This window comes from Euleptes europaea, chromosome 9 (genome assembly GCF_029931775.1).
Source record: "Euleptes europaea isolate rEulEur1 chromosome 9, rEulEur1.hap1, whole genome shotgun sequence".
NCBI classification, from domain to species: domain Eukaryota; kingdom Metazoa; phylum Chordata; class Lepidosauria; order Squamata; family Sphaerodactylidae; genus Euleptes; species Euleptes europaea.
In genome coordinates, this window is record NC_079320.1 from 80,009,237 (window position 1) to 80,034,598 (window position 25,362).

Below are 25,362 nucleotides of genomic sequence, written 5' to 3' on the forward strand. Positions count from 1 at the left end.
GGAATCTAGACAATAGAAAAGGACTGCTGACCTCATGCTCTGCTTAATGGCTTCCTACTGACTTCTGGTTGGTTACTGTTAGAAACAGGGTGCTAAACTAGATGGACCTTTGTTCCAGTCTAGCAAGACTGCTCTTAAACTGCTTTGTGTGGGTGCAGAATTGAAGCCAGCCTTCCTGCGTAGGTGGGGCTAGTCTCACTGCGGCTTCAAAGAAATTAATGGAAAATTAATGATTTTCTCCTAACCGAGAGAAACTTCCGGATTCCTGTTGGCAGGCCCAAGGTTTGCATGTATGGAATGGTTAGCATCAGAAACTGATATTTTAAAGTTTAGATGCATTATTTGTAACTTTACCAATGCTAATTTCTCCACATCTACTACCCCTCTGCATATCACACCTAATCCAATCACGCCTGCTAATGTCATTTACTTGCTTTTGACATTTACATTGCCATTGTTTGTCAAATTCACTCTTCTCTACTGAAGGATAGGTGGACTCGCATTCTAGTTGTATCTGAAGAAGTGTGCTGTTGCTCATGAAAGCTCATACCCCGCCAGAAATTTTTTTATCCTTTAAGGTGCTACTGGACTCTTGCTCTTTTCTTTACTTAAAGAATTTCTTTCTTAAATACTATCAGCTCTTGCAGCTTGCCAAGTTAGCAGTAGTAATACCTAAAGTATAATTTGGTTCAGGATCACTAACATATAATTAAAAAAACCCTTCTTCCTCCACCACTACCTCTTGTGGGAAATGTTGGGTAAACAGACCCACACAGATAAAAGTCCTCCTGTTACAGATATGGAAACGTGTTTCTTCGATAACAAAAAAGTAAAATAAGGCTAACCTAGCAACATGCCAGCAAACCAGAAAAGGAAAAAAGGTGACAGCTTTGTTGTTTTGTAAAGCCCCTCTACACGTTCCACTGTACAAGCTTAATCAGGGGGATCAGAGTACCTTTGTGCTGACCCTCTCCACAGCAAACAAGCCGCCCTGAGCCTAACCCTGGTCAGAAAAGGACAGGTTAAAAATCTAATAAATAAAAGTCACATAATGCAAGGCCAAAAGTAAGTCTTGGGATCCTACCTCACCATTTTACAGAGTTAGCTTCAGAGGTTCTGAGAATCTGCTCTTTGGCTCATCTACTTAGACTCAGGGGGTAGTATCTAGAAGCTAAAGGGCAGACCAAGGATAGGGTTGCCAAGCCCCCAGTTGAGGTGGGTATCCCCTGCTCCTGTTGCCTGCTGCCATTCTGAGCAGTGGCGGGAGAAGTTATTTTTTTAAGCAATGCTGGCTGCAGTGTCACATCACTTCCAGTTTTAAAAAAAAATCCAGAAATGACATAGGGTAGCTCTAGGAATCACAGAAGTCCTATGGTAAACCATAGAATTTCCAGCAATTCCTAGAGCTATCTGCCACTTCAATTTTTTTTTTAAACTGGAATTGATGTGATGCTGCAGCCAGCATCGTAGCATAGAATTTCTGGAGATTCCTAGAGCTATCTATGTCATTTACTTTTTTTTTTTTTTTTACTGGAAGTGATGGGACACTGCAGCTGGCATCATGCGTCCCCCCCCCCAAGATCCCTGCCCAGAGCTTTCCCTAATGTGTATGTTGGGAGTGGGAGCCGCTCACCCCACCTGGTCGATGAGGAGAGCCCGGCTATGCCTGTGATCTTGGAGAAGGAGCTTGATGGAGATAAGAGTGAAAGCAGAAAGCAGCCGCTCCCTTGGTTCTGGCTCCTCAACCTGAGATTTAACTCCTTTCCCTTGAGATTCTGAGAAGTCTGAAAGCCCCGAGACTTTGCAACCTCTCTCAGGGTCACTGCTTTCCTCAGCAAGCGTAGAATGCTCAGTAGTTTGGAAACAACTAGAAAAGACTGGTAACATGATTGATTTTTAACAGAGCGCTACGGAAAGTTTGTACGTTTACAATGGGAAACGGTGTTGTTCATTCACATCAGGGTTTTAGCATGGAGGAGTTAAACCCCAATTTAAGCCATCTGCGACTCTCTTCTGAGTTACAGAATAATTTGCAAGCGCTTGGATCGTGTTTGGTTGGGTCTTGGCCTCACAGAATCAACTATTTTTTTCCTAGTGCTGTATATAAAACTATATTGTACAAGTAAAATCAGCTGAATATTCATAGAGTTCTGTTGCTTTGTAGTTATACTGCTGCTGTCATAGCCAAGTGAAACGTGAACAGTAGTCTAAATTAAACATGTGGGAGAAATGCATTTTCACAGTATGTTCCATGCATTTTGGGGGAGGGGAGTGTTCTTAGTTCTTTAAGTCTGATCAGCAGATGCTGAGCAGTTGGCATAAATCTATCAGTGGACCTGAGGTGGTCCTTCATAAGGATTTCTGAGGAGCTCCCATTTCTTAATTTGTGGGGGTGTCAGACAGAGACAGGAGGGTAGATGCGTGGCTGCCGTTGAATGCAGTAATTTTCATCTCATGCCCCTCACAGTCTACTGTTACTCAGTGGCCATTTATGCAGAGCTGTTTCCCTGCAATCATCCCTGCCGACTGCTCTGAGGTCGCCTCGCTCTCCCCACGCATTTCTGCACGTTTTGCCTGCTTTTTCTGGATTCTCACTAAAACAGCATCCTGAAAACATGCGCAAAATTGCGTGGATATGCACTGGGAGAGCGAGGTGACCTCTGATCGTCGGGAAAGGCATGCATAATCAAAACGAAGCATTGGAGCAGTCAGCAGGGTGACCACAAGGGAAGCAGCCCTGCACAAATGGCCAGTGTGTGATGTGACCTCCATGTACTGTGCATTTCCTTACCTTCACAAGTGGCAGTGCATGAAGGAAAATGGGGAGTAGGAGAAGGTGAAGCAACAGTGCTATCTCATTTCAAATTTTGAATTAATTAGAGAGGAGGAGGAGGACACGCAGGGCTGCTGTTTTCAGTGGCAGCCACGTGTCTGCTGTCACAATGGGTTCCACCCCAATTCCAGCAGCACTTGTGGAACAAATATGTCTGCACTAAGTTTTTCCAGTCTGTCACGGCTTTTCATCCTTGGTTTCTCCTTTTTCTTCTCCCCCTCCCCCTTCTTCAGCCAAACAAATGAGTTTATCGCTTCCTTTGACGCCCGAGTCACCAAAGTAAGTATCAAGAACTGTAAATATTTTGAACAGGGTGGGGTTTTTAAATACATTTTGGCTACAGCAACTCCATTTCAGCTTGTTTTTATAAATGTGCCCTGTCTTCCAGTGATCCCAAGTGTTCCCCATTTGAGAACAAGACTATTGAACAAACTTTAAGTGTGGAACTCTCTGGAACTGCAGGTGAGAAGTGAAACGTTAGATATATCTGTGTCTGTGTTTTGTGAGGTTTCTTTTTAATCACCATTATGGTATTTTAAAGTGTATGCTGATATGTTACAGTGGTCTATTAAGAGATTAATTTTAGTGTAACTTAACAATGATTTTTTTTCTCCATCCAGTTCCCCGAGATGAGATTTGCTTTAAAATTATGATTCTACCATTAGCTACCATATCATAATTTCTGGGAGGGAAAAAGAAATGAAATTAATCCTGTGGAATAAATTTTCCCCACAGATGTTTTGTACAGTTGACTATCCATTTTCATTGAGTTTCTATTTGCCCTCCTTGTGTGGAATCTCACGACTAGTCCATGCATGGATGGTTGTCCCTCAGAGAGTAATGATATTGGGTGGATTGGCATGTGTGAGTGGGCACAAGAGACAAAGCTTTGATATTGTTTCAAGCATAGTGCCTTCCAATGGAATTGTTTATTTAGTTGCTAAGTAATTAAGGGTTGAGTGTATATTGTTGTGTGAACCAACTCCTAGATGGTAGAATGGAAGAATGGTACCTCTAGATCATTCTAAATGTGTTTCAGAATGTGGTTGATAAAGTTAGAGGAAGAAACATTGTCAAAACAGCCTTTACTGGTTAAGAATAAAAGGGGCTAGCTAGCTTAGTATCACTTTATAGGCAGTGACCTTCTCCAGATGGTTTTCAGTAGCACAGAGGATTAATGGGATAATAATTTGTCTTGTTCTTTTCTAACTTTAGAGGGTAAAAAGATTCAGAATCTCTGTTGTCTTGGCTAAAAGCCATCATGACCACTGCCCACCACAAACTGGTCCTCTCCTCGGTAAAACGTTATTCCACACCTTTTTTTAAAAAAAGATTATGGACGAGCAGTGGAACCCAGTTATACATTCCCTTGCTTTATGCCTTTGTTGTACATTCGTAACTCATTCGTAATCCTTACAAGCTTCAAATGCTTGCAGCCTTTTTTCATGGTCTTGAAAGCTTGTCCACGGTAAACTTTAGATGTTCTTTATGCAAGACTCGAGTGGTTATGAGCTCAGCCCTCTCTTTGATTATTCAGTTGTGGATCCCTCTGATTCCAGTGGGACTTACTCCCACACAAGTGCATGTAAGACTGTTTTCTCTGAGCTACTGGCCATCACCCCCCAAGCTGTGATGGGGTTACAAAGGCTCGTGGTGTTGTTTTTGTCCTAATGATAGAAGGTTATCAGTTCTTTATTATTATGATTCTGTAGTGTAGAACATGTTAGGGCTCTAGGTTAATGCCCAGACTCGGTCAAATTTTATTGTACTTACCCAAGGGCTATGACAAATTTAACATCATAGTACAGATTTGCATGAAAATTACACTGTGGGCATGTGTAACCAGTTAGACTTACACATCTGGATTAATTACCTTGGCTCTCATTTCATGAATGGCTAAAGCCAAAATACACAATATTTTTAGTCCTTAAAGGATCCCCCTCATCTTGTAAAAAGACAGCTTTAATCAGGTGTTATCAAATTTGCTCCCAATCACAGAAAACCACGTACATTATAATGTGTAATGTCACACTCTCTGAATGGCACCTGCTGCACAGCTACATACATGATATTCATAGTTTTGTATCTTCAGATGCTCTTCAAGAACCCAGGTGGGCATTGATTGGAACCACAGCTTCAGAAAAGCCCATGTTCTGTCAGTTCTGAAGCACACAGAGATGATTCCCGTCTCTGATTTACTTGACACTGAATCCTCAGATAGTTTAGTTCAGTCCAGCACCATTGAAGTCAATGGGCAATTTTGATTTAAAAAGGGCATTTTGATCTGCCAATTCCATCTACTTTCTTACTTTCATTTAACTCCTGAAGAAGTTTCTTTATCAGCTCAGCACTGAAACATGTGCATTTCTCTGCTCTACTTTGGAACCTGCTACATCTTATGTCTAACCAGAATTTTTTAAATAACCATGCATTTGTAAACTGAAACTAAATACTATCTAAAACCCTGATCCCCACAGGAGCAGCACTGTGTATGGTTTTATTTCTTTAAAATATTTATATGCCCTCCTTTCTCATGAGCATTTCAGGACCCAAGGGAGGTCCTGGTGAAGATTCTGTGGCAAAGAACTCTGGTACACTGAGGGTTAAGTGATACATAGTTGGTATATAGGATAGTGTATGATCAGATTAGTATTTTCTATGGGATTGGTCACCTACACGGCACCCAAGGTAGCTTAAATCAGCCATCATAGGTTAAGGGCCCATGACTATCAAGGCATTTGATAAGTTAACAAGTGGTATGTGAACCAGCCCTCAAGCTAATAACTGAATTGTCTGGGGAAGCCATTGAAGTGGTGATGAGCATCAAGATTGGAGGGCCTCCATGTACAGAACAAAATAGCCCAGTAAAGTTATTACTTGTCAACATCCGTAGAATCCCTTTAGCTAAGGGCTCCTTCAGTCTGCAGAAGCGACTGTGTGACAAGGACAGGTGGGAGAGGGAACCCACTTCACTGAGGCCAGAAGGTGCACCTTGTGATGAACGCTCTGAGGCATGGCTGGAAGCAGAAGGGTACACCAGCTGCTCTGAGAAGCCAGCTCAGGCAAGGCAAGGCCAATCCCAGGTGGAGCTGGTGAGGGCTAACAACCCTGGAGACAGCTGGGAGTAGGTGGGACAACAGGTCAGCCAAGCCAGGCTGCTTGTTGAGGCAAAGCTTAAAAGACGCAGCCAGATTCTTGCTTGGTGTGGCTGATGGAGTGGCAAGGGGGACTTGTGAGCCAGGAAGGGTGCTATTAAATGCTTCTCTGCACTGTGTGTAGGAAGGCCTGAATAAATGACTGATGAAACCGACTAGAGAGTCTGGTGGGGGGAATGGGCACTAGACCCTTATCCAGCTGGCTACGGGCTGCAGTGCTACAGATTACTCTGGGAGACGCCCAGCTGTGTGACAGACTGTCAAAAAGAAAGGCCTCCCCATAAACAAGTTGTGCCTGTCCAACCCATAAATTTTCTTACTGTGTGTAGCTTTACCAACATGTTGACTGAGCTTCTTATGGTAAAGACTTGTGAATGTTTTCGACCTGTCTGACCGTTGTCATGCTCCTTGTACTCAATGAATCTTGGTTCCTTTCTTTCAACCACCACCTTCCTGCATGGTGGTAAGACAATTTTGAGCTTTTGCTGCATTGAATAAAACCGAAGTCCACTTGCTGAAACCCAATTTATACCATCAGTGGGATCAAATAGTAAGGTGAACTCCACAAATTTAGTCTGGGGGTTGCGTATTTGAATACTTTTGTATTAAAAAAGAATCATCTCTGAACATAGAAAGCTAGAGTGTTGGCTCAGAGGCAAGAGTGAGCATTTCTTCCTGACAGGCTAGTTTTCTGTTTACAAGGTATTTCCCCCCTTAGGAGGACATTCAAACCATGTTGCTTTCCCACTTAAACCCTGCAGCTTGACATGGGCCAGATTGTAGACCTTATAGAGACTGGAAGAAAACAAATGTTGTGAGGAAGATCTAAGTTTATTTTGTTTTTTAAAATGTCTCTTGAATAATAGCAGCGTGGAGATGGACCATGTAGTTCTAAGGAATGTCTTGTACCTTCTGCTTGGTCCTGCCCTGGCTCTATTTATAACAGTTTAAATAGCAGTTGCCTTGATCTCACTGCTGAACTGAAAAGGCCATTATTGGGACTGTTTGCACCACCAAAGCACAAACTATTATAATGTAAATAGCCGCTTCCTTGATCTCTCTCCCTCTCTCTTCCTCTCCTTCTTGACACAGACGGCGCTGCTTCCATTACTGCACAGTCAACAGATAAATAAAACGTTCCTCGCTCTTGTTACTAATGGTTATCACTCATATGTCTCGGACGTGTGTTAATGAAGTCGAATCCTCAGATTCGTTCGACAATCAAAAGTAATTTTCGCTTGGCTTTTGTTCAAGAAGGTTGCATGACTCCTTATATAGCAGAGGTTTAGAATTCTGAATATTACAGTTCTGTATTTCATCGGTGGCTTGCTCTGGTCTGGGTTTTTCTAATAATGTGACAGCCAGTAACAACACTGGATTTCAGGAGGGCCATGCTGAGATGTTTAAGATTTTATGATGTAGCACTGAGACGAGCTGCCTAAATTTGCCATTTGATTGTGTCTTTCTTCTAATTGTTTGCAGTTGGACCCAAAAGTAATTTTTCAGCTGATAAAGAAGGTACAGGACTTTCCTGCCTCTTACTGCAGCCCACTGAAATACCCAGAATGTTGTGCTGGAGGCCAGGGGAGCCTGAGGAGGGGTCAAATTAGAGGTCTGCAGTTAGAGGAGGATCTGGAAAAAATCACAGACTCCTTCTGCTAGGAGAAAATTACCTGGTTTTGCTCAATGATGTGGATTTTCTGAGGGTAAAAACTGGAAAGCCAATTTTTTTCCATACCTTAAATCAGTTGTGATCTGGTTTATCATGTTTGCTTATGTTTGGTCAAAGTCAGTTGTATGTGTGGCATAAATTCCTCATCATTTCCCCCCAATAACCAGAAGCAGACAAAAAGCGGTATGAGATTAGAAGAAACAAATCCACTTAATGTAATGTCAATTCAAATCTTTACTTGGAAGAGATTTTTTTTAAGTACTTGTAAACATTTTTAAAATGTGACAACTCAGTAGCTACAGAGTCTCACCCTGTTTGAATGTTAAGGGGAAAGAATTAAGGTGCCGAAAACTGTTAAATTTAGCAAAAAAAGAAAAAGAAAAGAAAAGAATTCCAAAGAGCTGTGCCTGATGTGCAACTTCTGTCCCCTAATCCACTCCAGCGGATTTTCGCATTCAGCTGCTCATTTTGACAGGTTATTGTATCCCTTTATGGTGATGCTAAATAATTGGTGAAGCAAATCTTTGTGGAAATGGAACGCTTTCCTCAGAACACCATAACTGTGGAAATTTTCAGTGGAACGTTTTCCCCCCTCATAATTTTTATACCAGTACCCCCAGGAAATAATGCAAGCAAAGAGAAGCATTCGAAAGAGAACAGTGGTTCTTGGGATTAGTATGCAGCAGGAGCCTACAATATAATTCTAGGATTAATTGCAGCACTTCAGATCAATTTGTAAATGAGCCATTGATCATTTATTAATACCAAGGGATTAGTAGTAATATTGTTAATCCATTTTAAATGAAACGGAACCTCCATATTCAGAGGCAGTATACCTTTGTATATGACATACCTGGAAAAAACAGGAGGATGCCATTGATTTCATACTCTTTCCAGAGGCATTTGACATGTAGCAGTTGGATATAGGGTGTTGTACAAAATGAACCCTGGCCTGGTCTAGGCAAAGCAATTTTTATTTTCTTTAGATATCACAGTAAGTCGGTTTTCTTCCACAAATTACCTCCTAAGTAGATGCTTTGTAAAAGAAAATGTACTTGCTGACAGGCATAGCGTAATAAAAGAATGTCACTTATTTGTGTCGGCAGCTGCAAATTGGCTATACTGCTTTTTGTGCTCTTGTAGACACGAGTCCTTACTTGAGAAATATCTCCCAGATCGGGCCAAAATTGTTCAATCCAGGTTATGCAAAATGTCCCTAAAGCAGATAGGTAACTCACTAATTTACCTTTCCATCATATCCTTCCTCTTACCTTTCACCAGTTTCTGCATCCCAAATATCTCATCAACATCAGAAAATCAATATGGCAAAGATTTTGTTGATAACACTGAGCCAGTATCCAATAGCAAATGCAGGTGTTGGGTTGAACAGGCTGTTCTGTTGAAAGCATTTCCTAAGTTCTTGACAGCCATGTAATATTTGCAAGTTTACAATTCATGGTTCCACAGAAGGATTGCCCCTGGGTCAAAGTCTGCACCCATGTTGAGTAGTAGCCCTCCGCCCTTAGTATCTTCCAACCTATCTATTGAAACACTTCCAAATGTGGAGCCCAAGGTGTAACATGAGGAAATGTTGCTTCCTTAATTTAGAGCCAAAGTGGATTGCTGCACACCATGGATAGCTTGAAATATCCAGTCCCTGGACAGCTCCCTGCACAATGTTAAGGATATTTAATAAAGTGGCTGAGTGTGTGCATCTGTGGGGATACTAGCTCATGCAAAAGTATACATGCAAGTGCAACAAAAAAGCTCCCCTCACCAGTTAAAAAAGAGAAGACATTTGGGGAGAGATGTACTAATTAATTCTGTATTTCCAAATGTATTATCCTTCTGTTCCCCAAGCCCCCAAAATAAAAACAAAGGTCTTTTATGCATGGCTGTTTCGTTCACAGTCACCCCTCCGATGACTTCAGGTCTTTGTTTGGATTATGCATGCTGTTTCCAACCGTCAGAGGTTGCCTGGCTGTCCCCCTGCGTTTCCGCATGTTTTGCCCGCGTTTTCAGGGATCTGTTTTATCTTGAATTTGAAAACATGGGGGAACCACAGGGGGAGAGCAAGGGGACCTCTGACGGTTGGAAACAGCATGTATAATCAAAACAAAGACCCAAAGTCGTCAGAGGGGTGACCGCGGGGGAAACAGCCATGCATAAAAGGCCAAAAAGAAATTAAAAACAGTCTGTGCATTGTGGTTGCATGTGTTAATGGTGAATAGCTAAAGTTTGTATTATCAACATTCCCATTTGAATGGTGATAATCCCTAAAAAAATTTAATATCCCAAAACAAATATAGGTTTCCTTACTGTTAATTGTTGTTGTACTGCTGCGTTTTAAGATGCATGCAGAATGTCTTTGGGATTGTAGGAATTCACATATGAACGTCAGCAGGCAGTCACTAGTGTTTTGCCCATTCACTGTAATTTGTAAGCTCACAGCAATTCAACTGTAATTCCTCTACTCAACCCCCCTCCCAAAGTATTGTTGCAAATCACAGTTTTTTCACTCTTAAACCTGACGTCTTCTCTCTGTCCCCAAACCTTCCTTCTGATAAAGCAATATGACCAAGGACGGGTGGTAGAAAGTTTGACCAGAGGGAATGCAATCTAGTAAATTATTAGATAGTTTCAGAGGTCTATATTTATCCTCCGCTGTACTGACAACCGGATTAAACTGACTGCTCAACAGACATGTAGTCCTTTATTATATGATGGCTATTTAATTTTATTATCTGTTCCCGGCTTCTGCCGTTTTGTGTCATATGGAAACCCTGCTGATTGTTTTACTGAAATCAGGCTATTATCTTGTGTTCAGTGCCTTAAGTGGCTTTAAATAATGTTTCCCGTGATAATCCCATTTTCAGACTCATAAGATGTAAAAGAATCTGTTTTGTTTCTTGTTTTTAAATAATGGTGATGCTTGCAGCGTGTCTGTCGGACAGTTCAACAGTCATGCAGCTCGGCAATATTTACTGAGAAACTAGAACCGCTGTCAGAGTTTGTATGTTAATGCCAGCTTGCTGTCAGTCATTAAATCGTGGTGGAGAAATGCCCCCTCCACATATACCTGCATTGTATGAGGCATGGCTGTTAGCGTAAAAACTCTTCCTTAATTTCTTGTGATGCTCCTCCCCCCAAAGCCAGCCCTAAAGCCTGTCCTTGTGCATCGCCCCCCCCCCCAAGCTTCCCCAGTACTCTGAACTGGAAGAGGAGCGGGTTGCACCACCTGATTCCTCTCTCTCCCCTGAGTGCATGCTGTCACAATCCACTGCTTCCTCCCTGAACTGTTGTGGGATCCACTTTCGATGGGCTAGGTTTGGTCCCTTCTCTTCCCCAGTCTCCCCCAATCCCACGCCCTATGGATAGCCTGGCAAAGCAGGGTCGAGCTGGTTCCTTCCTCCCTGCTGTACCTGTGATAGATCCTCTCCGGGGCTGCCTGCTGGCCCCTGATTTGCTGACCCAGGAGACCAAATTCCCACCAGCTGGCCCTGGCCTACCTCCCGCCGGCCGGCCTGTTCCCAGGGACTGCTCATGCTGCTGGTAGTTCCTCCTTCCCCCTGGCTGTCTGCTTCTTCTGGTGAGGGGCGCTGCCATGACTGCAGCTGTCTCTTCTGCTGCTGGACTTGTCCCCTGGAGACCCCGCCGGGCCCCTGCCAGCTGTGGTGAGTCCGGGGCTGCTTCTCTCACAACTGCTGGTTGCTTTTTGCTTGGGCGGGATTCCGGAAGCTACGGGGGGACCAGATAAATGGAAGTGATATTTATAATTATGGTAAAATGAGTTCAGTAGCACTTTAAATCCATCAAAATTTCCAGGGTGTAAGCTTTTGAGAGTCAAAGCTCCCTTCATCAGATATCTCTGATGAAGGAAGTTTTAACTTTCAAAAGCTTATACCCTGGAAATCTTTTCAGTCTTTAAGGTACTACTGGACTTGAATCTTGCCTTTCTGCTGTTGACAAAAACAGCTACCCACCTAAAATTATAATCATGGTGATATTAGTATTTATTAGTAATGGTTAACAGTCATTCAGTTTTCTTTTCCTTGGGTGTTTTGGTCCATCCATTGTTTGGAATGTCTCCTTTGGGGGTTCCCAAATGTTTGTGAAGGGTTTGAATTTGGGAGGTTCTCCTAAGCTGCACCTAAACAACATCATCTTTGGATAGCAGCACTTCTTAATTTTTGGAAAGGGCTATGCCAATAAAGGTTTTGAATTGAATTTTTGGAAAGGATGCGAAGCCTTCCTTTTTCAGAGGGCACTTAAGTCTTAGATTATCTCATTTATTCTCTGGCTTTCTGAATGTGTGTGTGTGTTTATTAGGTTCGCCTTTTATTACTGGACAGGTTCATGGTAAAGCAGTATAGAAATGTTTAGAACATTTAAAATGTTCACGGGGTTGTGTAGAGCCCCCTGTCAAATCCCACAATGCTTTTGGACCTTCCTTTTTGGACCTTCCTCCTCTGATGTGGCATGCAAGCGGGAAATGACAGATTTATTTCAGAATTTTGCCTTAGGAAAAACTCATTGGCCCTTGAGAGGTTTGTGCGTACCCTTCCCTAAAAGTTTCGCTGATCTGACTGAAACTTTCTTGCTTTCCTCAAAGATGTTTTGTGTGTGTGCGTGTGTTTGTGCGTGCTTGTGCAGGAACATCCCAGTGTGATGATGCTTCGCCTTCCACGCGATTCAGTGGCGCCGCTTTAGACTCTGGCTTTGGGGGAAGGGGGAAATTATTGTGACATTGAAAGCAAGGGGAGGCTGTTTTTTTCAGGAAGCCCTGCTGTTGGTAGAGTGTGTCCCACTTGGAACTGGGGTTCGCTAGGCAGAAGTACATAAGTGTGAGTGATGTAGAGGTACTTGTTTATTATAGAGCACATTTCAATGCAGTAATCATAAATATCACTAAGGTTGTGCTCTGTTGAAATATGACCTACATACTCTTGATTGTTTGTGTTACGTGATTTGTCTGACACCCATTACATTCCGGGTAATGGCAGCCATTTGTTGCTGCGCACAGCAGGCGCTTTTGACAAAAGAAAATAGGCAGCAATAAAAAAGCTATAGTCTGAATTACATTCTGCACAGTGCCGCACTGCTGCGAGTTTGTGCAAGTGTGTTAACAATGCTCTGAACTGCCTCTTGTCAGCCTTCAGCCCGTAATGGCCATCTGTCCTTACATAAATCTGTCAAAACCTTCTAAGTTCAAGAGAGAATGCGGAATATACCTTGCACCGTGGAAAGGGGGGAAATGTACACATTTGCCGAGGGGAAAATCAGCCGGCATGAAATAATCCAAAAGGGTGCCCGAATATTTTAGCACTATTGATTTAGGATCATGGCATGAGATGGAACTCGGATTACTGTGATTAGAGCACAGGCAAAGCAGAGGTGATACTCACTGTGAATAAATATGGGTCTGATTTTCACCGAGTTTAGATTCAGGCGGCGTGGAAGGCTTCTGACAGGAGGGAAGGCAGAAGTTTGGGGTGGAAGAACCAGTCAGAACTTTCTTACTAACTCAAGGTGTGGCACAAGTTTTCACCATTGATGTTTAAATTCTTTTTTAATACTTTAGACGGTGGTGTTAAGATAGTGGTAGAAAGGAAACACTAACCTGCTGGTTAGGGTTTCCAGCTCCCCCCTCTCCTCCGACTGGAGGTTTTGGGGACGGAGCTGGGGTGGGTGTGGCCGTGCACAACGCGATTATGTTATTTCCGCTTTACACCCGAAAGCACTGCATCATGACGGGCTGCTTTACAACTCAGACCCCCCCAAATCTAGTGTTTTGGGGGCTTGAATGGTAAAGCAGCCCGTCACAATGCGGCGCTTCTGGGTGTAAATCGGAAGTGATGTAATCACGTTGTGTGCAGTCACACGTGATCCCCGCTCCTGAGCCAGCCGATCCCTACTGCTGGTGGTCCCCAGCCCGAAGACTGTCCGGTTGTCTCAGCCCTGGTCCCTTCCTGGTGGAACTCCCTCTCTAATGAGATCAGGGTCCTGCCAGACTTGATGCAGTTCTGCCTGGCCTATAGTTGAGAGCAGCAACAGTTTTCCAACATAGCTGGCCTCCCTTCCTGTTCCCTTGCTCCTGTTATTAGATCTTGAACAAGGGACCTGACTGCTTTCAGGCTGGCCTCGCCCCTATATTCTGGTAAATGACTGCCATCTGTTTTTTTATCTGTTTATCTAGTCATTGATCAGTTTCTAATTGGGATAAATTGTATGTGCTTCCTAGATTTTTATGCTTTTTTACTTATTGTGAGCTGCCCTGAGCCCAGCTTTGGCCGGGAGAAGGGCGGGATATAAGACTAAAGATAAATAAATAAACCAAAGGACAACGGCAGCCAGTCCAGATTCTGCAACATGCACACCTATGATGCTTCTGTTTTAAATGCCGCTTTGTACCTGCATCCTGTTTATACTTTTACATTTTCGACATACACTTAAAAACCTCTTTTCTATCTGCGCACGCAACACAACAAAGTAGTAGATTGCGCTGTGTGAGCCTACAAGTGTGGGGTTGGCATTTTTAATGCCCCCCTCCCTGTGCTTAGAAGCTTCCTGCAAACAGCAAGCCAGCATAGCACGCAATAGGTTGGGGCAGGCAGGGCCTTTCTACTTGATGCGGTAGTTTTCTAATTACAGAGGGGTTTTCTGTGTTGGTAAGCATTAAAGGAGCCCCGTGGCGCAGAGTGTTAAGCTGCAGTAGTGCAGTCCAAAGCTCTGCTCACGACCTGAGTTCGGTAGCCGGCTCAAGGTTGACTCAGCCTTCCATCCTTCCAAGGTCGATAAAATGAATACCCAGTTTGCTGGGGGTAAAGGGAAGATGACTGGGGAAGGCATTGGCAAACCACCATGCAAACAAAGTCTGCCTTGGAAACGTCGGGATGTGACGTCACCCTATGGGACAGGAATGACCCGGTGCTTGCACAGGGGACCTTTACCTTTTTAAGCGTTAAATTGATATTCCTCACCTGCACTCAGGAGTAGTACACTCCAGTCCAGCATCTTAGACTTCATCCTCCTCAGTTCATTCAGTGTTTAAACCAGTAGTTTCCAAACTTTTCGGGGCATCGCCCCTAGGTTCCACAAACGCAACCCCAGTGCTCCCTACCCTATCCTATAGAAAGCATTTTTCAAAATAGGGGTTTGCACGAGTCACTAAAGAAGATAATAACAATAAAATTTCAAAACAGTAACAATTAATTGCGCATCTATTCAAAATCAAATTAAAACATTTTAGTTGAAATTTATTCAACAGAACTGATGGTCAAATTCAAAGTCTGGAAAAAAATGCTGATAGTTTCCACCAAATTTGCCAGCATGGTGCCATAGCTTGATCTATTGTAGATTAGTGAACAACACAGTTGAAGGGGCCCACCTTTATCGCCCCCTGCTGCCCTCTTGCCTCTTAGTGCCCCCCTAGATAATACCACCGCCCCCCAGGGGGTGGTACTGCCCACTTCGGGAACCACTGGTTTAAACCAACTCTCAGTCTGATGGGGCTTTTTTTAAAAGCATTTTTTGCTCAATGATGCATTTCCTGCTGCAGTTCAGATTAAGTGTCTTACAATGTAAAACATCATCAGGTGCCCCCCCCCTTTTAGTTTCTAGCGCTCATTTGTTTTAGGTTCCCGGCGTCTCTCTCAGATCATCTCTTTTCTCTCTCCTTATTTCTCTTCTCATACTTTAACTTCTTAATTTTTCTGTTTTATAGAGCAGGACCCTCTTGTCTTGAGTTTTTAACAGAGAATTAATTCAGCAGTGAATCTGATACAAAGCTATTTGTAAGCAGCTGGTATGTTCGTGCAGCTTCATGGGCTTGCCCCCAGTGCAAGCCTCTCTTAAATCGTCTTGTAAAAACATTTCCTGGACTGCCAGGGCTTCACTTTTGGGGTATGTTTTGCTACCATTTGGCACTTTTTCATGGTCTCCTCCCAACTGTTTCCAAACTGATCCAGTTTTCTCCCTCTAAAGGAGAAGAAGAGTTGGTTTTTATGCCCCAATTTTCTCTATTTTTAAGGGATCTCAACCTGGCTTACAGTCACCTTCCCTTCCTCTCCCCACAACAGACACATTGTGAGGTAGGTGGGGCTGAGAGAGTTCAAAGAGAACTGTGTGTGACTGGTCACCCAGCAGGCTTCATGTTGGAGGAGTGGAGAATCAAACCTAGTTCTCCAGATTAGAGTCCGCTGTTCGTGCAGAGGAGTGGGGGAACCAACCCGGTCCACCAGATTAGAGTCTGCCACTCATGCGGAGGAGCAGGGAATCAGTCCTGATTCTCCAGATTAGAGTCCCCCATTCTTAACCACTGCACCACACTGACTGCCATGATCAGACAGTGGGACTGTCCAACTGTACTTTGCAAATTTTTCTATGCTCTGAATTAGAGACTTGGCCCAGAATCCTCAGAATATTCATTCCATGTATCTAAGGAGGCTTTGAGCTTATATTTTCCCGCCCCCCCACCGCTATGACATGAATAGCTTTTGGAAAGGCTCCACGGAGCAAAATGCAACCCTTGCCACCATTTCTGCCAGCAAACGCGAAGTGGGAGGGAAACTGGAAGCACCCTCCCCCCAAATGGCACTCCTTTGCAGCATCAAACGAACGAGCACTGTTTAAGTTGGAGTTCCTCCAATGTACATCTGACTGTGGGTCAGGTAGCCAAACCACGACCCGGCATGTGTCAGGCCTGTTGTGTATTTTACCCCTAATTTTGAATATGACAGTCTACTTTTTCAGGAGTAAACGTGGAGTAACTGGCAGCAGGTCATACAAGACAGTTAATGTAATATTTGTTCTCAGTCATTTGTAAGCAATTGGTAATGAGGGTTGCCAACAGCCTGAAGAAAAAGATGTCCTGTCCCTTTAATAGAAACTTGATTTATGGAAATGTAAGTTGAAGTGCCTTTAAACTGAAAGTGTGTGAAAGAGGAAGAGTGATAAAAATCAATGGAAAGTTGTGCTGCGTTTTTATTGTCAGTGTTGAGTCCATTTTGTGTCCTTTTGTCTGAGCTGAATGTTGCCTTGGAACAATATTTATTAATCTGGCTGATCTTGGCCACAATTAAAGGCAGTTCTTTCATGCAAATGAATTGTTCATCAGTCTTGGGTTGGATTCTGCAGATCCATTCAGCTAGCAGTGGCTCTTGACTCTGCTTCAAGGAATGGGTCCATATGATCCAACTTGATATTTTCAACTGTTCAAAACAAAATCTAGCTTTTCTTTCACCTCAAGTGTTCATGTCTTGCGATACCCACCTCTTCACCATGCCAGAACAAAATTGAGGGTGCCCAGTCTCATTTTGGGGGATTGCCCAACATCGATGCAAGTTTTTCCTTGTCTATTGCATATCCTATAGAACAGGTGTGTCGAACTCAATTATGAGGGCCGGATATGACATAAATGTCGCTTGGTCAGGCTGGCCAGATAAGAGCTCTCAAGGGGCTGGATCTGGCCCATGAGCCTTATGTTTGACACCCCTGCTATAGAACATGTTTCATTGGCATTGATTAGCTTTGTTGTATGGTTAATTGTATGGTTGAAAAAATAATAGAGGAGTGCTCATTCTGCATGACATAGACATTTACTATACAAATATACCCACAGTTGTTACATCCTTCCATGGAAAGTGATATAAGACTTCAGATTAATAGATGTGTGAAGACAGTTGAAAACAGAGCATGAGAAACTGCCTTGTGCTGAGTTAGACCATTGGTCCATCTAGCTCAGGGACCCTCAACATGGTGCGTGCCACTGCATTTCCTGGCACCTGCTTACTTCTTCCCCAAAGCATCTATGCCAGGGGTCAAACTCATTTGTTACGAGGGCCGGATATGCCATAAATGTCACTTAGGCCATGTGTACCATAAAATGTAATGCCAGGTACTGGAGATACAAACTTTATAGAAGACACAGGCAAAGCCAATTAATGATATATTTTTTTTCTTAAAATACAAATATGTTTAAAACAATAACACTCTTAGAGTATTTTTTTTTATTTAACAGGTTTTGATCATTCACACCTTAGGACTGGGTGACGGGGTGGCTGCCTCGGCTGGCAAGCCCACTGTATGCTCACCAGCCCAGATCGGGTGTGAGGGGGTGTGACTGATGAGCCCGCTGTGGATTTGCCAGTCTAGATTGGGAGGGGTGGAGAGGTGGCTGCCTTGGCTGACTTGCAGACTGGATAAGAGCTCTCAAGGGGCCGGATCTGGCCCACGGGCCATATGTTCTATTCAGCCTTTGGGCACCAGCCGCACCCCTGATCCAAGCAATCCTACCTCACTAAGCCACTGTTGTTGAGCCAGGGGGAGACAGAGGTTTACTTTCCAGTGTAGATGCCACACTGCTATGCTCTAAGCCTCCAGCAACCAGTGCAGACACAACCCAAGATATCAGTGAGGTGAGTGTTCCAGTGGAAGCTGTCATGCCAGTGTAGTATCGGCTTGTGTGGCTTGCCCTCCGCCCCTTTCCTGTTACCACTTAGGTTCTATCTAGCTGAGCAATCCTCAACATGGTGACCCACTTGCATCACTCACACACCCTGGATAACAGCATGCAAGCCATGGTTGTGGAATGCTTGTTATGGCCACCTGTTTGCTGTTGGGATGCACCTTAGGTGAAGGGATGTATGTTGTGCTTGAGGGTGGGAAGTTTCTAGGATCTGAGCATGTACTGGGTGCCGCTGGTGCCCAAAGACTGAACAGAACAAGTGTCACAAGTTATAGGAAGGTAGTCATCTCACTGGATATACTTTGCTGTATTGGAATCCTCAATTTGCATGGTAACATTGAAGTGAAGAGTTGGAATTCTATAGCACATTGCCTGCATTAGGGAGGAAATACAATACTTAAACTTTCTGTGGAAGATACTTGACTGAGAAAGTCTCCATTGTTGGATATTTCTGAAACTGGAAAGCCTGCTTTGCTGCTAAACTTAATGCTAGGAAGATTCCCCCCCCAAATCAAACTGTCAAAAATACAAACTGTCTTCCATTAACAGCATGTTTTATGAAACCGAAAGGAAACTCAAAGAGTTGTAGACATCCACTGTGCAAAAATATCAGCTGTGGGATAAAAGCGTTGACTTTTGTTTTCGGGATTTCAGTGTGTGTGTGTGTGATCTTTCATCTTTGCAAAGAGATCTACCATAGTGAATTAACATCGTGCTGTGGGGGAGGAAGCCTGGTACCTATTGATCTGACATTTGTCTCCTCTGTATTTACTTAAGCCTCTATTTGCTAAGCCTCGGGTAAATTTCAGTTTCTCTCCCTCATGATGTTTGCTGGTATTCAAACACAGTTTAAGTTGGTTAGTTGTCATTTCAACGGCAATGCTGTTGTTTGCAGCATGCTTTGTCACGGACCTGCATTTTAGGAAAATGGTTAACTCTTCCGTTCCATAAATACATTTTGCATATTAAAGCAAGGACTTGCTCAGTGAAGGGCTTCATAAGGACAGGCCAAAATTAGTTCTCTCCAGTTACATAGCCAAGCTTTCTGCAGGGGTAGGTTGGCCCTTTGTGTGTGTGTTTGTGTGTGTGTGTGTGTGTGTGTGTGTGTGCATGTGGGTTCCCCGTCAAGTCACAGTTGACTTTTGGCAACCCCATGTGGTATTCAAGGCAAGAGACCTTCAAAGGTGGTTTGCCATTGCCTGCCTCTTTAACTTACCAGAAAAGTTCCCAGTGGGGCATTGCTCTGGAGGGTTTCTGGGGGCCAGGAGTTAACCAAGCCCCAGTGGAAACTTGCAGAGGCTGTTCGGCTTGGAATGTGTCTTACCAAGCGTTTGCATCAAGTTTCCTTTTCTCTAAGCATTCATCTACTAATTACTTTGGCTTTCAGAAGAGTTAGGGGTTGGGGAGAAGGGACTGTGTGTGTGTAAAGTGTGGGTGTGTAAAGTGCCATCAAGTCACAGCTGACCCTGTAGAATTTTCAAGGTAAGAGACGTTCAGAGGCGGTTCACCATTTCCTTTCTCTGCATAGTGATCCTTGGTGGTCTCCCATCCAAATACTAGCCAGGGCTGACCCTGCTTAGCTTCTGAGAACTGATGAGATCAGACTAGCCTGGACCATCCAAGTCAGGGATTGAAGCTAAACTGGTGCAGATATATTTTTTAATTATAATCTAGAACCATGGATATGTACCATGAAGATAGTACTAGACCACAAAATATTTTTTTAAATGAAATCCCTGATGGCAAAATGTGATCATGTGTGTTGGGGCACTGATACTGTCAATTTTCATATCTGAAGGACTAAATGTTCCCACGATTAATGGATTACATTGTGAGGGCTCTTTCGAAACCATACTTTTAACAGCTTTGTAGCTTATGCAGCTTGTCTCTCCCCTACCACACCAAGAAGTATGGAAGATCAAAGCCACTTTATGGTGAGAAGGAAGCCCTTCCCATGTTATTGTTGCCTCAGTTCTCCTTAGGGCAATTCTGGTAAGGAAAGAAACAACATTTGGTCCTTCCTCATGATTTTGGACTTCTGACATTACCACACAGTGTAAGGAGGAGTTGAAGCAAGTCCACACTGCTAAAAGGATTGGTAGAAAACTGCTCGTAGTAACTTCAGTTTATTGTGTAACAAAAGTAAAACTCCCTGTCTGATGGCGTATACAGTCTAAATAGTTGGTGTGCAATTGTGTGAAGTATAGTGGATTGAGGGAAGAAAGATGGAGATGGTAATTTAGATTAATTCAGTTATGTTTAGTATTAGGCCATTTATGCGGGGCTGTTTCCCTGCAGTCACCCTACCGACTGCTTCAGGTCTTCCTTTTGATTATGCATGCCTTTCCCAACCATCAGAGATCGCCTTGCACTCCCCACACATTTTGCCCATGTTTTCTGGATTCTGGCTAAAAAAGCATCTGGAAAATACAGGTAAAGCTCACGGAAACACATGGAGAGAGCGAGGCGACCTCTGATGGTTTGGAAAGGCATGCATAATCCAAAGGAAGCCCCGAAACAGTCGGTGGGGTGACCGTGAGGGAAACAGCCCTGCATGAATGGCCTTAGGTTCAGTAAGGGAGAAATATTAGGGAGGTAGCATAATGTCATGGAAACCTGGATGTAGGAAGATGTAGCCTGGAGTTCACACATTTTGATTTCTTGGTTTTTCCCCATCTGCTTTTCTTCAGGCCTAACTCCACCAACAACCCCTCCTCACAAAGCCAACCAAGACAACCCTTTTAGGACTTCGCCAAAGCCGAAGTCATCATGCAAGACTGTTGTGCCATCTTCCAAAAAACCCCGCTGTAGTGAGTCTTCCAGCTCTCAAGGACGTAACTCGCTTCGGAAGGGTCCAGTGCAGTCGGAGCTGTACGCACAGCTTAGCAAGACAACTGTCCTGTCTGTCGGCCATGAGGAGAGGAAGACGAAGCGGCCCGGTTTGCGGCTGTTTGGTGACCATGACTACTGTCAGTCTGTTAACTCAAAAACAGAAGTACGTATCACCCTATCCCAGGAACTTCAGGATTCTGGACAAGTAGAATTAAAAGGCTGCTTGCCCAGGCGGCAGTGTCATATTTGTTCTTCTTTTGACCCGCTCAACCAGTATGGCAAGAGGGAGACGTCACAGGTGAGCAAGCAGGATTTGCAACAGAACAACCGGAAACAGCTCCAAGACCAGGAAATCCGGGCTGAACTCAATAAGCACTTTGGTCACCCTAGCCAAGCTGTTTTTGAGGAAGAGACCCCTAAGAGCAGTGAACTGAGGGACATCAATTATAGCAACGAACAATTCTCCAGACTACCTATGTTTATTAATTCAGGGCTGGTAATGGATGGTCTTTTTGATGACAGTGAAGACGAAAGTGACAAACTGTGCTGCTCATGGGATGGGATGCAAACCTACTCCTTGTTTGATCTGTCGCCTTCTTGCTCTTCCCTTAACTCTCCATGCAGAGATTTGGTATCTCCACCAAAATCCTTACTTTCTCAAAGATTCCAAAGGATACGGTCTCGATCAAGGTCCTTTCCTCAGCGCAGGTCTTGTTCCCGTTCTCCATATTCCCGATCGAGATCAAGGTCACCGTGCAGTAGATCCTCTTCAAGGTACCATCGGGAGAGAAAATGCAGTGTGCTGGAAATGGAAAGCCAGCTCACAGAAAATACAGTCCTTAAGAAACCTACTATACTAACCTTTTATCAGCAACCTCCCAAGTCCTGAGCTAGTTCATGTAAAATAAGATTGACAGCTTATGTGACAAATACATCATCATCATCTGTATACTAATAGCAAAGTCGGCTAAATCTGAGGATACTTAAATTCAGTGATTGGATCTTTGAATGGGCAAGACAGATCTTTCTACAAACCTGAAAAGGGCCCCAGGTTTGCAGAAAAATGTGAAACAAAAAAATAATTCATTGGGGGATTTAAAAAACCCAAAACTGATAAAAGGAGTGTCTGTAGCTTTAAGCAACTGATATCCTCAGTGGCTGTTGCTAGGCCAGGTCCACACAATTGGGCCATAGCTTTCCTAGGTAGAGGCTACTGGTGGGAGGAGAGGGAAAGCTGAAGACAGAGGGGCAGATAAATGGAGGTTGGTTGTTGGGTGGGAAGGTGAGAAGGAAACAGGAAAAGTGGAGAGGACATGGAGGCTTTCAGGAAAGAGAAAGAAGAAATATTGGGGATGGGTGGAATGAGATGCCTCCTGCAAGTCCTTACTGGTCCCTCTCGTATATTCTAAGTCAAGTGTGGGCTGATCTGCGCCTATCTAAATTCACAGATGCTGACAGAAGGCCATTTTTTCTTCAAACTTGGGGAAACCCCCAGAAAAATCTGAAAACTTTAAAACCCCCAATGTATTTTTAATCCCCCAAAAAGAATAACATTGTTTGTGCATGCACAGATAATTTATCTGCCCAGGCGCTGTCTCCCAGGGTCCCTGCTGCCAATGGTGCAGCTCCCACGGGCCCAGCTGCTGATGCCGTGGAAAGGCAGTCCAAAGGGAAGTCTATGTAGGGGGGAGAAAGAGAGATGTGGGAAATATTGACAGAGAATGGGGGACGGGGAGGTGGGAAGATTGACAGAAGAGAGGGAAGGAAGCAAAGGTGGGGGATTAGATGCTCCTTGTTCTATTCTAAGTAAAGAATTTTTAAGAAGAAAATAAATCACTCCAAACAGAGTGTCTTGAATCCTGTGAAGTTTCATGTGCCCTAGATAGTCTGTGCTGCAGAGCTTGCTTCGTCTTACACTAGCACTTCTGTTTGTGCAGTAGCTTTGTGCAAACGGAAGTGTTTGTGCAAAAGGAAGTGCAGCAAATACTATGTAGTGTGTATGGAACTTGTTCAGTTGTTAATATCAGATATCTCTGTGTTCACCTGGGCTAGTAGGTTAGACAAAAGATTTTCCCTCCCAATAGAGCAACTGAAAACTGCAAGGAATAGTATTGGGAAAATAAACTGTAACCAATTACAAAACAAGATTTTAAATGAGGATTGGTCCTTAGTGCTTAAGGATGCAAATTGTAAATGTTCATCTCTCTTTTTCCAGATACCCTTTAACAGAAATTTTTCCTTGCCAGACTATTTCTGCTGGTTAGAAATGCATAAATATAGATGAGCTTTCTTATTGGCAAGGTGTAATGCCTTAGGCTCAGCCAAGACGCAAGAGAGATACAGTACAATTACTGCAGAAGAACTCAAATGCCCATTTTGTCCAGATCACGTAGACTCACTAGCCCACATTGTTTTAGCATGTTCACAAAATAATATTGCACAAAATAAATATCTTACTCCCTGGATAAAACAGCTAAAGACACTTTCTGAGAAGCAGATACTATGTTATCTGCTATCAAGTAGATCGGTGAATTTTGTGAGAGATGTGGCAACTCTTCTCTTTATAGTGTCAAGGAAAAAATAATCTTTATTTCCCCCTTTTTTAAAGTGTGAAATGGCAGATGAATAGCCAATGGCTGTTAAATCTCGGGAAAGAAACTTTTTCATATGATCCACACTAAGCCAGGATGTAGACAAAAGGGCATACACATTTGCAAAGTACACAATGAAGGAGTACATTGCTACAAAATGTGTTACAGGTTTTTTTGGGTTTTTTTAAAGAATTTGATATGTTCTTTGAAGATGAGTTTACTAATCGATACAAATGATGACAAGCCATATGGCAACTCCATAGCAAAGGAAGTATGTCAGTGATTGTTGAACATTTGGTTCCACCAATACAGAATGGTATATCAAATGCCCTGCTTGTAAGCTTCTCTGAATCTGGCTAGCTACTTACTACTAGAGTCAGATTTCTGGATTAGATAGTCTGATCCAGCAGACAAATTCTGATGATGTTAGATGGCTAGGCAATCACCCCCCAATTATTGTTGGAACCCCTCCAAATAGCTGGGGAGAAATGGTGGATTTGTATCTGAGGGAGCTGATAGGAACATAATGTAAATTGTTGATAATAAACTGTCAGAACAAATGTTCCTTTTTTGATTTCTCCTAACAGATCTTATTATCATGAGTCTGGTAATTGTAGACCCCGGGCATATAGAAGTTCTCCCTTGCATTCAAGATCACGATCCAGATCACCATACAGCCGTAGACCCCGGTAACACATTGTGCCATATTTATATGTATTTCACAGTTTTAACACACTGCTCTTGTGTGTGTGCACGTGCCAAAACAAAACCACATGCTCACTCCTTCATTGTACCTCTGGGAAATTCAGCAATATGATTTAATGATTAAGTTATGTCTCCGTAGATATGACAGCTATGAGGAATATCAGCATGAAAGGCTGAAGAGGGAAGAATACCGCAAAGAGTATGAAAAACGGGAATCCGAAAGGGCCAAACAAAGGGAGAGGCAAAGGCAGAAAGCAATTGTAAGCGCTATGCAGATAACTTTCATCTTGAAAGAGATTTGTTTTTCTTTTGTAGATTATTATTTTAAAAAAACTCCAAGACTTTTCTATGACTTTTTTCCTCCTTCAAATTGAACAAACAAAATGCACAAGCTAATCTTTTCACATGCGGTTCTCAATAATACTGATCTCTCATGCTCCACTGTGCTTTCATTTCAGTACTCACTTTGCCTTTAAAATGTAATATTTTAAAGCTCCTGTAAATCATCATTTATTACATTCAATAGCCATTGAACATTACATTAGAAGAGGGTTTTGTTATAGCTCGTAAGCAGTAAAGTAGTTTCAAATCTAGATGACACATGGATGCTTAGAAATATATAACTCTACCATGGATATGGTATCTCCTGTGATGTGGATGGAACAGTGAATGAGCTTGGCATATCTCATGCCAAACATCTCATGGCAAATATTCATGACATAGTTTTGTAACTGCCCTGACCTGGATAGCTCCAGGCTAGCTTCACCTCGTCAGATCTTAGAAGCTAAGCAGGGTCAGCCCTGGCTAGTATTTGGATGGGAGACCCCCAAGGAATACCAGGGTCATGACGCGGAAGCGGAAAATAGCAAACCACCTCTGAGCTCCATGATGGGCAACTTTGAAGGTTGTATCTTCATGATAAGCGACAACTTTTGTGTTGTAGTTTGTGGTTGCTTTTGTGTTTGCATAGTCTGAGAACTAAATCTTTGTGATTACTTGAGAGTTACAGTCAAGTCATTGAAGCGATCTACTGGTCGAGAACAGAATCAGTCACAGTTCACCTACTCTTTGCCCAAGTGTAGCCAGATACATGCTTTAACTATACCTAT

General features: G+C 43.2%; 1 protein-coding gene across 1 annotated transcript in view; it reads left to right on the forward strand.

The window, feature by feature from the left end:
• The window catches only part of PPARGC1A (PPARG coactivator 1 alpha), a 49,404-nt gene that overhangs the window by 15,323 nt on the left and 8,719 nt on the right, over nt 1-25,362 (forward strand). Inside the window, exons 4-8 of the mRNA XM_056855593.1 lie at nt 3,067-3,112; nt 3,222-3,295; nt 20,816-21,731; nt 24,136-24,237; nt 24,393-24,513. Of these exons, the coding sequence (XP_056711571.1) occupies nt 3,067-3,112; nt 3,222-3,295; nt 20,816-21,731; nt 24,136-24,237; nt 24,393-24,513 (1,259 nt within the window). The remainder of the gene's footprint in view (nt 1-3,066; nt 3,113-3,221; nt 3,296-20,815; nt 21,732-24,135; nt 24,238-24,392; nt 24,514-25,362) is intronic.